Raw genomic sequence first — 12,524 nt, 5'->3', positions numbered from 1 at the left:
ATGTAGATTACTATAATTATTTTTCGTTTTGAAGGCAGTAACTTAGTCTCATCAAAATTTCCCAAAGGGAGGGGAAAAAAAATCCTATTATTCCATTTCCTTAACTTGTGGTTTCATTAAGTGTATAGCCTTTCATCCTCGTCCACAGGTAGGTAGGTACCTGCATGGGCTGCCCCCAGTTTGTATCATGCTTCTGTACTTTTCCTGATATCATGGTACATCAAGCACTTAATTATCACCAACCCTGTCCTTGGGCAGTGACTGTGCCTCTGCCTCTTGTTTTTGTTTTGCTGTCCTCAGTGACACAGTTGTGAAGAATCCATCTTTGTTTTGGGTTCTTTCTTGGCATAGAGACCTGTTTGTGGTGCTCTGGGATCACAGGGTAGCTCAGTCCCTGTAGTAAAGGGTATTAAGGTTCCATTTAGCCTTAGTCTATACTAGTCGTACTTAGGATGGAGGCAGGTCTCCCTTCCCTACATTATCTTCATGGATGACCTCCCATTGTCTCTGGCTTTGAATGTGTGAATTAGAAAATAGAAATTTGGTCTTCAATCGAAGATGTTCCCCTTGTCCCCACCCCTGGTACTGGGACAGGCCTTGTGCATGCTAACAGGCGCTGAACTTCCTACCTACTCCTGCCAAGCCCCCTCAATTAAAGTTCTTAGAAGGTGGAGTTCTGGCTCTGCCATTACTGAATGCTGGCTTTGACCATGTTTCTGGGACTTTGCTGGTGACTTTGTCATAGATGCTGAAGCCTGTGGGGCTGCAGCGGAGTGGCCTAATGGGTGTTTTTAAGGGTAGGGGTCCTGTGGAGTTGTCTCCTGAACTGTGCTGGGATGACGAGGCTGTGAGAGCAGCAGGCAGCCTGGGGAGACTGAGCTGCTTTACTCCTGCAATGGTAACTTTTTCTTTTTCTCTCTCATTTTTTCCAGGAAGCCAAAAAGAAGTATGACAAAGAGACAGAGAAGTATTGTGGCATCTTAGAAAAACACTTGAATTTGTCATCTAAAAAGAAAGAATCTCAGCTACAAGAGGTAAGAAGTGTGATGAATACCTGAACTGAGTGTTGAATTTTTACATGGTACTGTGGATATGTGCTGTTTGCTCTTTGCCAGAAAATCTTAGGGTTGGAAGACACCTTGGAAACCAGAAGCTTAAACCCAAGTCCTCATCTACTGCTTTACCTTTGTAATTCCCAATCCCACCCACACTTGTGGCTCAGCATCCAGATGTGGCTAAGGAACATACTACCACCCAAGGCCACCACCTCCTGAGTGGGCACCCTCAAAGCTAGACTGCACCTCTTCATTTCAAGCTGAGACCTTCCTGTTCCTCTCACCGTTAGCCTTAATGCAGCCTTACTTCTTGACCTGCTGCCTTGTATCACTGATTCACAATGTTGGCATTTGAAACACTTGGGACATTCTTCCTTAACACACACACACACACACACACACACACACACTCGGTATTGGACCCAAGGTCTCATGCATGCCAGGCAAATACTCTACCACTGCACCATATCGCCAGCCCTTTAATATTGATTTTTAAAATTATTTCAATCTAGTACTTGACTTTAGTATTTTCCTTTCTTTTTTGTTTTAACAATTATCATGTTGTCATACATAGATTTTGAGCTGTGGTAAACTTGTTTGGAGAAAATAGTCTTTGATCTGCTCCTGGTTCGTCTAGATTTGCATGGGGTCTTTTTAAAAGTAGGTTACCTGAAAAGAAAAGGCAGCTTTGCTGTCACCGTGCTGTCACCACTTAGTTTGTGAAGATTTGCAGGGTGAGTGAATTTATGTTTCTGGAAGACAGGGCAGTTTCCAAGTGGAACTCAAAATTTGGCTTCACAGATGTCACTTAAATCCTAATAGTTTGCCTGACCTTTCTCCTCAAGTGACTGAAAAGTAAAGCTTTGACTTTCAGGCCCTCATTTAGAGCAGAGACCGAGCCAGTACTTGTGCCAGGTTAAAGTCATATGAAGATGGTAGGGTCAGATGTTGAGAGCTGAAGGTAACTTAGGAGGTGGTTGATTCCAGTCTCCTCCTAATCAGGGTTTCTTACACATCTTTAGATAGCAGTGTGGTGTTCTCAGGAATCTTTGCTTTGAAATGGGTTTTAAACCAATTTTGTAGGGCTGGGGGTGTAGCTCAGTGGTAGAGTGCTTGCCTACCGTGGTCAAGGCCCTGGGGTTCAATCTCCATTTCTGCAAAAGCATTAACACTACTCGACCAACCAGTTCTTTGATAATAAGAACTCCAGTTCAAAATGGAGTCACTAGAAGATGGCCAAGGACATGTGGATTGTTACTAATAAATGCCATTTAGCTCTGCTACCCTCACTTTTTAGTTTTCATTCTTCTAGCATTAGTGGACATTTAGGGTTTGGAAACTGATTTATGTTCAGGAAAGGCTTTGTGGCTGTAGTTGACAATGACCAGCTCTGTCCAGCTCTGCCATATCTACATGGTTTCACATTATGTTTAGGATGACCATGAACTGTTCATGCAGGCACTGAGAGCTGAGCAGATGTCTGGACACTCTGGCACCTGCAGTGTTGGGTGCAGCTGTCCTGTTGGTGTGGTGTTCCTGTTGTCCTGTTGGTGTGATATTATTGTCTTGGCCTGGGATGAATCCAACATTTTTTTTTAAGGTCCATTTTAATGCAATATTTCTCTGAGTTGTCACAGTGTAGGGACCAGAACACTGGACATGCATTCACTGTGTGACCTGGGACAAATTACTTAGACACTCTAAGCTTTAGTTCCTTTATTTGTAAAACACTCACACAATACCCATTCTGACTACTTAATGAATGAGAAGTCAAACTGTAGATTCTGCACAAAGGTAACATATTATCGCTCTGACTGGCCTGCTTCTCTCTACCCCCTGTACCCACAGTGGATGACACGGTTCCTAACTGTGCCACTTTTATACTTCAGTGCACATTTTTCCTTATGCCCTTTTGTTATCGTCCTTTGTGTTTCTGCCTTTTGCCCATTCATGCTTTCTAAGTATTTTGAAGGAAAGGATTGGGCTCCAGATCTTTCTTGCAAGTCCTTGTCTGCTCAGGTCAGCTCTGAAGCATTGCTTTTTAGTTATACCTGGACTGAATATATATGCAATAAAAGTCCTAACAGCCACAGCAACAAACTACTGTCACCACCACCCACAGTAGCAGCAGACATTATTGAATGCATATTTATGCCCTAGGAACTTCATATGGAATCTTCTTGAATCCTAACAACCACCCTATGAGGAATAGATGTATCAACTTACTTTACAGATGTGAAAACTGAGGCTTGGAGCTGGTAAATTGCCTGCCAAATAGCTAGTTCATGCTGACACCTGGGTGGGAGCTCTACTGACCCAGTTTGCTCTTCTCTCAGGAAGGGTCTTGAGGCTCTGAACCTTGCCAGTCATTCTTATTCAGAACCATTGTCATGAAAACAGAACCAGAGAGAGGGAGGCACCTGGGTGATCATCCAGTACAACCTCCTTGAATTACACTTCAAGGATCTGAGCTCCTTGTAAAGGTCAAGTGATTTGCTTAAGGTGTTCCAGCTATTTAGGGATGATTTCCTTTACATTTATTAAAAATCAACTTTTAGGGACATCATTAAATACCTGGTACATCTTTGATGAAATCTGATACTTTTGATTATCCTTGATTGCAGGGCTCTGAATTGAATGCTCTTTAGTTTGAGCTCATTCCTAAATCCATGAAAAGTGGAAATCACAGGGCACCTATGTGGAACAACACTGCCACCTAGTGGATGATTTTAAAAACATCAATATATTCTTTAACAGCTAAGAAGTTTACATCAAAACCAGTATGTGTTCATTGGACACTTCTGTGAAAGTCTGTGCAGGCTGTGGGTGTGTTGTGGGAAGTGAAATGAAGTATTTGCTTTCATGGAACTTAGAGTCTTGGAGAATGTCTCTTTTTCATAAAGCTGGAAGATTTATAGTTTAAGTAACAATGAGACCGTCTTGAGTGATGGTCAGCTTTCAGTAACAAAATACCTGAGTGTGAGTACTTTATAAAGAAAAGAGATTCATTTAGCTACACTTTTGGAAGTTCAAACAGCACAGCACCAGTTCTGATGACACCTCTCTCCCTTACCACCAGCCTTTTTCATCACATTAGGGTAACAGTATCATAATGGCAGACCATATGTGAGTGGGGATAGCATATGCAGGCCAGAGAGAGCAGGGAGGGGCCGGTGTTATTCTCTCATGACATCTTTTTTGAGAACTAGTAGGGTTCCATGAAAATGACTTAATACCTCCCAAAAGCAGTGCCCCAGAGAATCCTAAATGTGCCACAACACCTCCCAACCCTGTCACACTGAGGACCAAGCTCCAAGCACACCAACTTGGGGGACACACTCAAACTATATAGTTGTGCTCTGCTGAGTTAGTTGGAATCCTGGCTTCTGATTCCACTGTAGAGTCTAAGGCTGTGGTGGAATCTATGCCCTAGAGTAAGCAGGAAGCATGGCTAGAGAATTGTGCCATCCCACCTGGGACATTACATTACATTACATTGAGGTATGCATTTCTGCTTAGTGCTGTATCAACTGCAGCCATGTGCTTCAGTGCTACTGACCGCTGCATGGAGATTGAGTCCATCATTCTGTGGGCATCTTTTGAACACTTACCCTGGGCCAGGCATTGTTCTGGGCTCTGGGATAGAAAAGGGGAAAAATTAGATAAGGTATTTGTTCTCAGGGACTTTGTTGTAGAGTAATCAACACACAAGAAAAGAAGGATTAAATAAGAATTTCATACAGTGATAAGAAAATAAATTGGAGGTAAGCTAGGGACTTCTTCAGGACACTGTGGTTAATGAGTACTTCTCTGAAGAGCCTAGAACTGAACCCAGAGGGCTGAGAGGGAGCGAGCTGTGTGAAAGCTGGGGCAGTCGTCTTCAAGCTGTGGGTGTGCAATAGGAATCGGAATCACAGGGTCATACAATAGAGTTGAGTCAGATAGAATGAAAAATATGCATTATATTTAAATTAAAATGTGTGTTTATTGGGTCATAATGTAAAAAGTATTTCTTACTGTGAAGAGGGAGGGGGAAGAGGTTTTCAGGCAGAAGAAACACCAAATGAGGTTGTGGGCAGGAAGGGGGCTTGGGGTGTTAGAGGGCAGGAGGAATCGAAAGGCTGGGGCACAGTCAGGGTGGGTTAGGATGGGTGGAGGAGAGGCCAGAGGAGTGGGAAGAGCTCCCAGGGTCTTGCACACCATGGGGCAGCATGGGGAAGGTCTCAAAGGGGCTGAGAGACCTCTGATTGGGATTCCAAGAAATGTGTGCTGGCTGCTGGGCAGAGGCCAGGCAGGTGAGAGAACACAGGTGGGGAGAGCAGTTAGGAGAAAAGTGCAGTGACCTGAGGACAGCGTGGCTGGTTCAGGGTGGGAGCAGAGGTTCCTGGTGGTTGTAACAACCAACATGCATGGGACACTTTCCTGTTTTTCCACATTGTTCACATCCTTTGGTCCATTTTCTCTTACGAATCAGCTTCACTCTGAGGCAAGGACTGACATTATCGCCTCCATCTTCCAGGCAGGATCAGTGACTCTAAAGCAGGAAAATTCTAGAACTGGAATGTTGACCTAGGTCAGCTCTCTGAGAGATACTGGAGTTGGTTCTGTGTCCCTGCCTAAATTGCAATAGGCACTTTGCAGATATTCAGAATGCGCCCCTCATCCCCTACTCTAGCCTACAGTCTGAGTTGGCAAGCCCAGGGAGAATGTGAGGCCTGTATGGGAAGGTCGAGGAAGAAGATGCATCCCTCAGTGTAGATGTGTTGGATTTTCTTAATATTATTTATTTAAATCTCCAAGAACATTAAACTTTGAGGGAACATACAGGGCGTGGCTGGAGGAGCCCAGGTAGATGGTGTCAGCCCAGTCACCTAAGCAGCCACACCTAGGGGATGTGGGGTATGGGGCCTTCTGAAACCTTGCCTCCAGATAAAAACCTCCTTCCTCCTTCCCCTCATTAGAGGCTTGGACAGCGCCCCCTATCTTGGCCCTTCAGTTTTATTCAGCAGTTGCTCAGCAGACCAGCCTCTGTGTATTAGCATGTGGGTTACCCTGTGGGAGGAGCTTGATAGCACAAGACTTGGATCATGGTGTCATAGCCGGGCATGGTGGTGCACGCCTGTAATCCCAGTGGCTCGGAGGCTGAGGCAGGAGGATTGCAAGTTCAAAGCCAGCCTCAGCAACTGTGAGGCACTAAGCTACTCAGTGAGACCCTGTCTCTAAATAAAAAAATACAAAAAAGGGCTGGGGATGTGGCTCAGTGGTTGAGTGTCCCTGAGTTCAATCCCCAGTACCAAAACAAACAAACAAACAAACAAATAAATAAATAATAAAAAATCAAGTGTCTTGTATTTTACTAGAGCTTTTGATTTTCTCTTTATTTACATGATCATTTGACTGAGTTTGTGTTCTGCTTTTTTCTTCACTATATTGTAAGCTCCACGAAGAAAGTTTCTTTTTGCATGAGATAGTTGAGTGAAGGAATAAATTGCTAAGTTCTTAAGGTGTTAGTGTAGCACCATATTTGGAATAATAGAAGTAAGGGTTTGTCCCAAATTTCTTCTGCAGGAATCTTGACAAAGGAACAAGTAGAAATGTTCTTTGGGGAGCTCTGTTTATCTTAGTACAGTACGTTATAGAATTGTTCCTGACTTGTTTCTAAGGAAAATAGTGTTTTGTCTCCTGCTAGTACGTATGTTCATTTGTATAGTGTTTTATCATTGAAATCTGCTTCCCGTAAAGTGTTGTGGCTGAGGGTGAAGGTTGGGTATCCTTTGGCGTAGTGTCCTGCTACTCCGTCCAGACTTGTTTTCTCCCTTGGGTTCTGGAGCCCAGATCTGTGATTTAATTGCACCCACCCCTGGGCCTGTCCTGGACATCACCTGCACAGAGGGAGAAGTGAGAGCCAGGGGGAGCAATGCCATTACTCTCCTTGAGGTAAAGTGACAGTTTCTTTGTCACAGTATTTGGGACACATGTAAAAACGAATGCCCTGTCTGGGGTTCCCTTTCCTCTAATAGCTTGTTTTGTTCATAAGGAGGGACAGGGTGAGGATGGCCCTACAGATTTTCTTCTTCACTCTAAAAACCTGCCTGCTCTGGAGCCCAGGTTCCCCTCTGGTCCAAGGAGGTGGTAGAGCATTGTGGCCGGACAATGATTGAGGTTCTTGAGGGCAGATGCACCAGGACAGGAGTCCCAGCTCTGCGACCTTCATTGGACTTGATTTTCCTCCTGCAAATTAGAGATAAAGATAATATATCTTTATAGAAATTTAATAAGGATTATATAATTGAAATTAGTGATGATTAACTAGTGTATGTACAAGCATGGATATGGTGCCCGGCACAAAGTTAGGGTTCTGTTAACCATTGATGTTATTCTCATTTCTGTGTCATGTTATTTGATTTGTTTTAAAAAATCCAGAGATTTTGTTCTGCTTGCTCACTGCTGTCCTTGGTTAGTGACTCGATTTCTCTCTTACATTCCATCTTGTTTGTAGGCCGACAGCCAAGTGGACCTGGTCCGGCAGCATTTCTACGAAGTATCCCTGGAGTATGTCTTCAAGGTGCAGGAAGTCCAAGAGAGAAAGATGTTTGAGTTTGTGGAGCCTGTAAGTAGACATTCAGGGCTTGGGGTTGTACCCAGACTTTCATTCCCACCTTTCTTTTGAGCTGCCTGGTGGGTTGCAGAACGCTCTGTGTTGTTGACCAGTTCTGGGCTGTGCCTTTGGCTAAGACACCGCTTTCTCAGTTCAGCTACCCTGGTGTCTCCTGCAGCTGTCCCTGTGCACCTCAGTGATGGTGATAAAGCACTTGGCAGAGTTCCTTCCTGTAGCCACCTGGCCCTGTGCTGTTTGGTCTGGTGGAAGAAGCCCCAGGTGGTGGTCCAGAGGGAGGCGTTCTCATCTTGCTGTGAAATAGTGATCATGACTTAGCTTTCCTCTTTTCTGCCACCCATCCTCTCTCCATCAAATAATCCAAACGCAATAATAACTTTAGTCAGCTTTTTCACTGCTGTGACCAAAAGACCTGACACAAACAGTTTTATTAGAGGAGGAAAAGTTTATTTGGCACTCATGATTTCAAAGGTCTCAGTCTATAGAAGGCTGGCTCCATTCCTCAGAGCCTGCTGTAAGGCAGGACATCATGGTGGAAGAGTGTGGTGGAAGAAAGTGGTTCAAGACATTGCACTAGGGAGGAGGTAGAGGGAGACAGAGAGAGAGAGAGAGAGAGAGAGAGAGAGAGAGAGAGAGACACACACACACCAGTCATAGGTTCTGGCTTCCCTCAACAAAGACAAAATATATACCCTAAGACATGCCTCCAGTGACCTACCCTACCTGCCTACTGTTACCACCCTTAATCCGTATTAGTGGATTAACTAACTGTTTGGGTTTAGGCTCCCATAACCCAATCATTTCACCTCTAAACCTTTCTTCATTGTCTCAAACATGAGCTTTTGGGAGATACCTAATATTGAAACCATAACATAACCCCAGAAATATCAGAATTTATTATATCTTTTAAACATGTATCTTTTTTAAAAAAATCCTGGGGTTCAGAGCCCTTCCTTACCCCATTCAGGCATTTCTCAAACTGAATTTTTTTATGACCAGAGCAGCGTAGAGATTCTACAGTGGACCATGATGAAATCTGGACTTGGGCAGAATGTTCTAGTGGGCATGAAACATTGCAGTGTGGGGAAAAAGTCTGACTAGATGCTGTGGTTGTGGCTGTGTTCAGATGTGGTGCCTCGCTGTTTTCTTTGGCACTTGTGTGCAGAGTCCACAGCAGGAAGACTTCATGGAGACATCAAAATAACACATGGGCGTCGGTTTAGAACTCCTGCAGCCCTTGGATTTTTTAGCCTCTGATTTAGACATGAGCCTGGGGACTCTGTAGAAATAAGATTCTGGTCTACTTAGATTTAAGAAAGGGTAATTTTCTTAAGCAAAAAAGAATAAAAGTATGAGGAACTGAAAGAAAATGCCCCCCACCCCCGTCTTTTTTAGTAAACTGTTTTCTGTTGCCATTTCTACTTTATAGACACGGGATGCTTTTTAGTCATGTAGACTTGCTAGGCTCATTTCCTGCGATCAGGGCAGGAGTTCTAATGCTATCAAATAGAATTTGCCTTTAGCATTGTTTTTATTTGCTTTTACTAGAATTTCTAGACAAGAAGAACAGCGCAGTTCTAATAATCTTTATGTTTTTATTGACCAATATTATTCTGTAATTGCGTTTGATAACTTTTATTCAAATTAGCCCATCTGGCTTTTTTGAGGTGAGTTTTTTTGTTACCCTCTTTGATCTGTTAGTAGGTGTACCTAGAGTATCAGGGATTTTATCTGTTAACTTTTGCTAAGTGACAACCATGAAGCCTCACACATAGTAGAAGTTATTTCTCACACGTCCGTGAAATTCAGTTCATCTAGGCTGGGCTTAGCTGGATGGCTTTGCTCATTTTGGCCTGGTTTTCCATCTCCTTTCCCCACTCCCTTCCGTCTCCTTCTCTCTTTTTTTTTTTTTTTAAGTTCAGGGTTTTTTTTTTTTTTTTAAGAGAGTGAGGGGAGAGAGAGAGAGAGAGAGAGAGAGAGAGAGAGAGAGAGAGAGAGAGAGAATTATAATATTTATTTTTTAGTTCTCGGCGGACACAACATCTTTGTTTGTATGTGGTGCTGAGGATCGAACCCGGGCTGCACGCATGCCAGACGAGCGCGCTACCGCTTGAGCCACATCCCCAGCCCCCGTCTCCTTCTCTTATCCCGCCTCTTCCTTTAAAAAAAAAAAAAGACAAAGATTTACCATTCCATTTCCTGGAATGCTCTTGTATTGTATCAAGTGTCTTAGGGAGTTCTCACTTGAAGAGGCAGGTAGCATCATGTTCAGGATGGTCTGACTTTAAATCGGTGCCCCCTCATGTACTAGCTGTGAGTTCTTAGGCAAGCTGTTTATCTGAGCCTCACTTTACTCATATACAAAATTGGCTAACAGTACCACTCACCTTTTAAAGGTGCTGCAAGGATATTGACTGAGTTGAACCAAGTAAGGTGCTTAGAACAGAATCTGATGAGCCCAGTTGAAAATTTAGAATTTTTTTTTTTTTTAATTTATGGGCTTACATGTTTTAATACAAATGGTTTTGATATATCTAAAAGCATATATTTACTGACTGCCATGGAAAGTACTGACATCCCAGCGGCGGTGTCTGAAGAGCTCACAGCCCTACTGGGAAAATAAGCATTGGAGAGTGGAAAGCCAGCCATGGCAGCAAGCAGGTCAGCAACAGGGTGGACGGCCTGGATGATGTAGAAGTGCCAGAGGGATTTAAAGAGTAGAGTTATTGCAGTTTGCAGATGCTTTTCAGGGCACAGAGTGAGGTACCTGGAGAGTTAATGGAAAGAATTTTCCAGTCTCACATTAGGGCAAAGAAAAAGTAATGAGGATGTACCCAAAGTTAAATGAAATGAGTTGGTTGAGAGGCTGGATGTAGGATTCGGATGTTTAGCCTTCTCTTTCTGTGGACGTTCTTGTCTCTGATCATCCCAGTGTCTAGCAGGTCAGTGGTTTAAGGAGCAGCCGTTTTATTTGTGGTTTCATTATCCACTGTCATTTATGGTCCAGATATATCAAGTGAAGTTTTCTGAAATAAACAACTCATAAGTTTTAAATTGAGCATCTTTCTGAGTAGTGTTACGACCGCTCACACAGTCCCTCTCCCTTCTGCCTGGCACTTGAGGATGCGAATCATGTTGTATCTGCTGCCTGCCTATTAATCATGTAGGCCTCTCAGGCATCAGATTGATGGTCACAGTTCAGTGGCATCACAGGGCTTGTGTTCGAGTAACCCTTCCAGCAGCCTAACACTACCTCACAATGCTGCATCATTCATCTTGCTTCATCTCTTCCTGTGGGCATCGAATCATCCTCATATCATCACAAGAAGAAGGGAGATGTGGTATAGTAAGACATTCTGAGAGGGAAAAAGACCGCATAACTTATGCAGTACATAGCAATATACATTACAGTATGTTGTTTTCATTCTTCTCTTTTAGTTCATCTTATTGCAGTTTATAAATCAAACTTTATCATAGATACATTGTATAGGAAAAAAGGGTTTCGTACTCTGTGATTTCTGGTATCCACTGGGGGTCTTAGAAGGTATTCCTATGGATAAGCATGGACTACTGTATTTATACAGGGCTAATGATGAGATAAGCAGTTCTTAGTGTTAGAAATAGGGAACTCTCAGACTCTGCCCAAGCCCTGAAATTTAAGGGCCAGGCCCCTCAGTCTTTGTTTTAGTAAGCCTTCCAGGTGATTCTGCTGCACCTGGCAGTTTGAGCCACTGGGCTTAGAATTGTACAAGGGAGAACATGAAGTAGCCATTGATGATCTTGGTTGAAACCTTGCCATGTACTGAGCTAAGCCCTTTACCTACATTATATCATTCAATCTTATAGCATCTCTGAGGGTAGGTACTGTTTTTATTTCTATTTTTGGATGAAAAAATGGAAACACATATAGACGTGACCCCTGCAAAAAATCTATTGAACCGAATTGTTGGGGTGCTTGGGTGTTGGTTGTAATCAAAGGGATCTTCCAGCTTTTCAAAGAAACACTGTGTGCCTGGACCATTACATTTGTTTGTTTCTTTCTTTCTTTGCCAATGGACTTTTTTTTTTTTAAATTTATATGCAGTACTGAGAATCGAACCCAGTGCCTCACACATGCTAGGCAAGCACTTGACCACTGAGCCACAACCTCAGCCCCTTCATTTGTTTCTTAGAAAGTGCATTAAAGTACCAGGACATTACTTACCTTCATAAATATAAAAAAAATGTTTTTAGTATTCCAAAGAAGAAAAATCAGACTTACAGGCTTTAAACATGCATGCATACTTGTGTGCTTGTGTATGCACGCACATGCGTGTGCACACACATGCACACATACACACACATCCCTATATGTACATGCAGGAATCCTTTATATTCTTGTTGAGGTACCAGATGTTCTGGAGATGTGGATTGCAGATATGATGCACACAGACTGCATGAAGCTGAGCCATACTCCTCCATTCCCTGAGTTTTCATAATTGAAGGTTGGTTAGTGCTACAGAGAACTTGTTCTCCACATTCATTGTGACTGTGTCTTGGGTTTCTCTTCCTCAGTATTTGTTGGTGCTCTATCTTCCTCTCCTTCCCTCTCTTCTGTCCCATTTTAGCTCTTTTCTTTCCTGTTGTCTGTTGTATTCTGTCCTTGGCTTCCTCCTTCCTCATCTGGCCTGGACCATATTGCATCTTCTAACACAGTCTGATTCTATGCCTCTCTTGCAGAACAGCCCCTGACAGCACTCCCATGCTAAGCCCACTCTATCGGTGATCTGAATTAACCTTCACCTCACCTGTGCACTAATATATACCATCACTAAACTCCTCCTGTTAAAGATGAGTTAAAGAGAGTCCTGTGG

At 43.2% G+C, this 12,524-nt stretch overlaps 1 protein-coding gene across 3 annotated transcripts in view; it reads left to right on the top strand.

The window, feature by feature from the left end:
- The window catches only part of ARHGAP26 (Rho GTPase activating protein 26), a 426,612-nt gene that overhangs the window by 113,652 nt on the left and 300,436 nt on the right, over window positions 1-12,524 (top strand). For all 3 annotated transcript variants that reach the window (XM_081295152.1, XM_081295154.1, XM_081295153.1), the window contains exons 5-6: window positions 933-1,034; window positions 7,555-7,665. In XM_081295152.1, coding sequence (XP_081151278.1) covers window positions 933-1,034; window positions 7,555-7,665 — 213 coding nt within the window. The remainder of the gene's footprint in view (window positions 1-932; window positions 1,035-7,554; window positions 7,666-12,524) is intronic.

This window comes from Spermophilus citellus, assembly GCF_964194105.1.
Source record: "Spermophilus citellus genome assembly, chromosome: 1".
Classification (NCBI taxonomy): Eukaryota; Metazoa; Chordata; class Mammalia; order Rodentia; family Sciuridae; genus Spermophilus; species Spermophilus citellus.
Note: the sequence above shows the minus strand (reverse complement) of the source record. Positions and strands in the feature narration are given on the sequence as shown.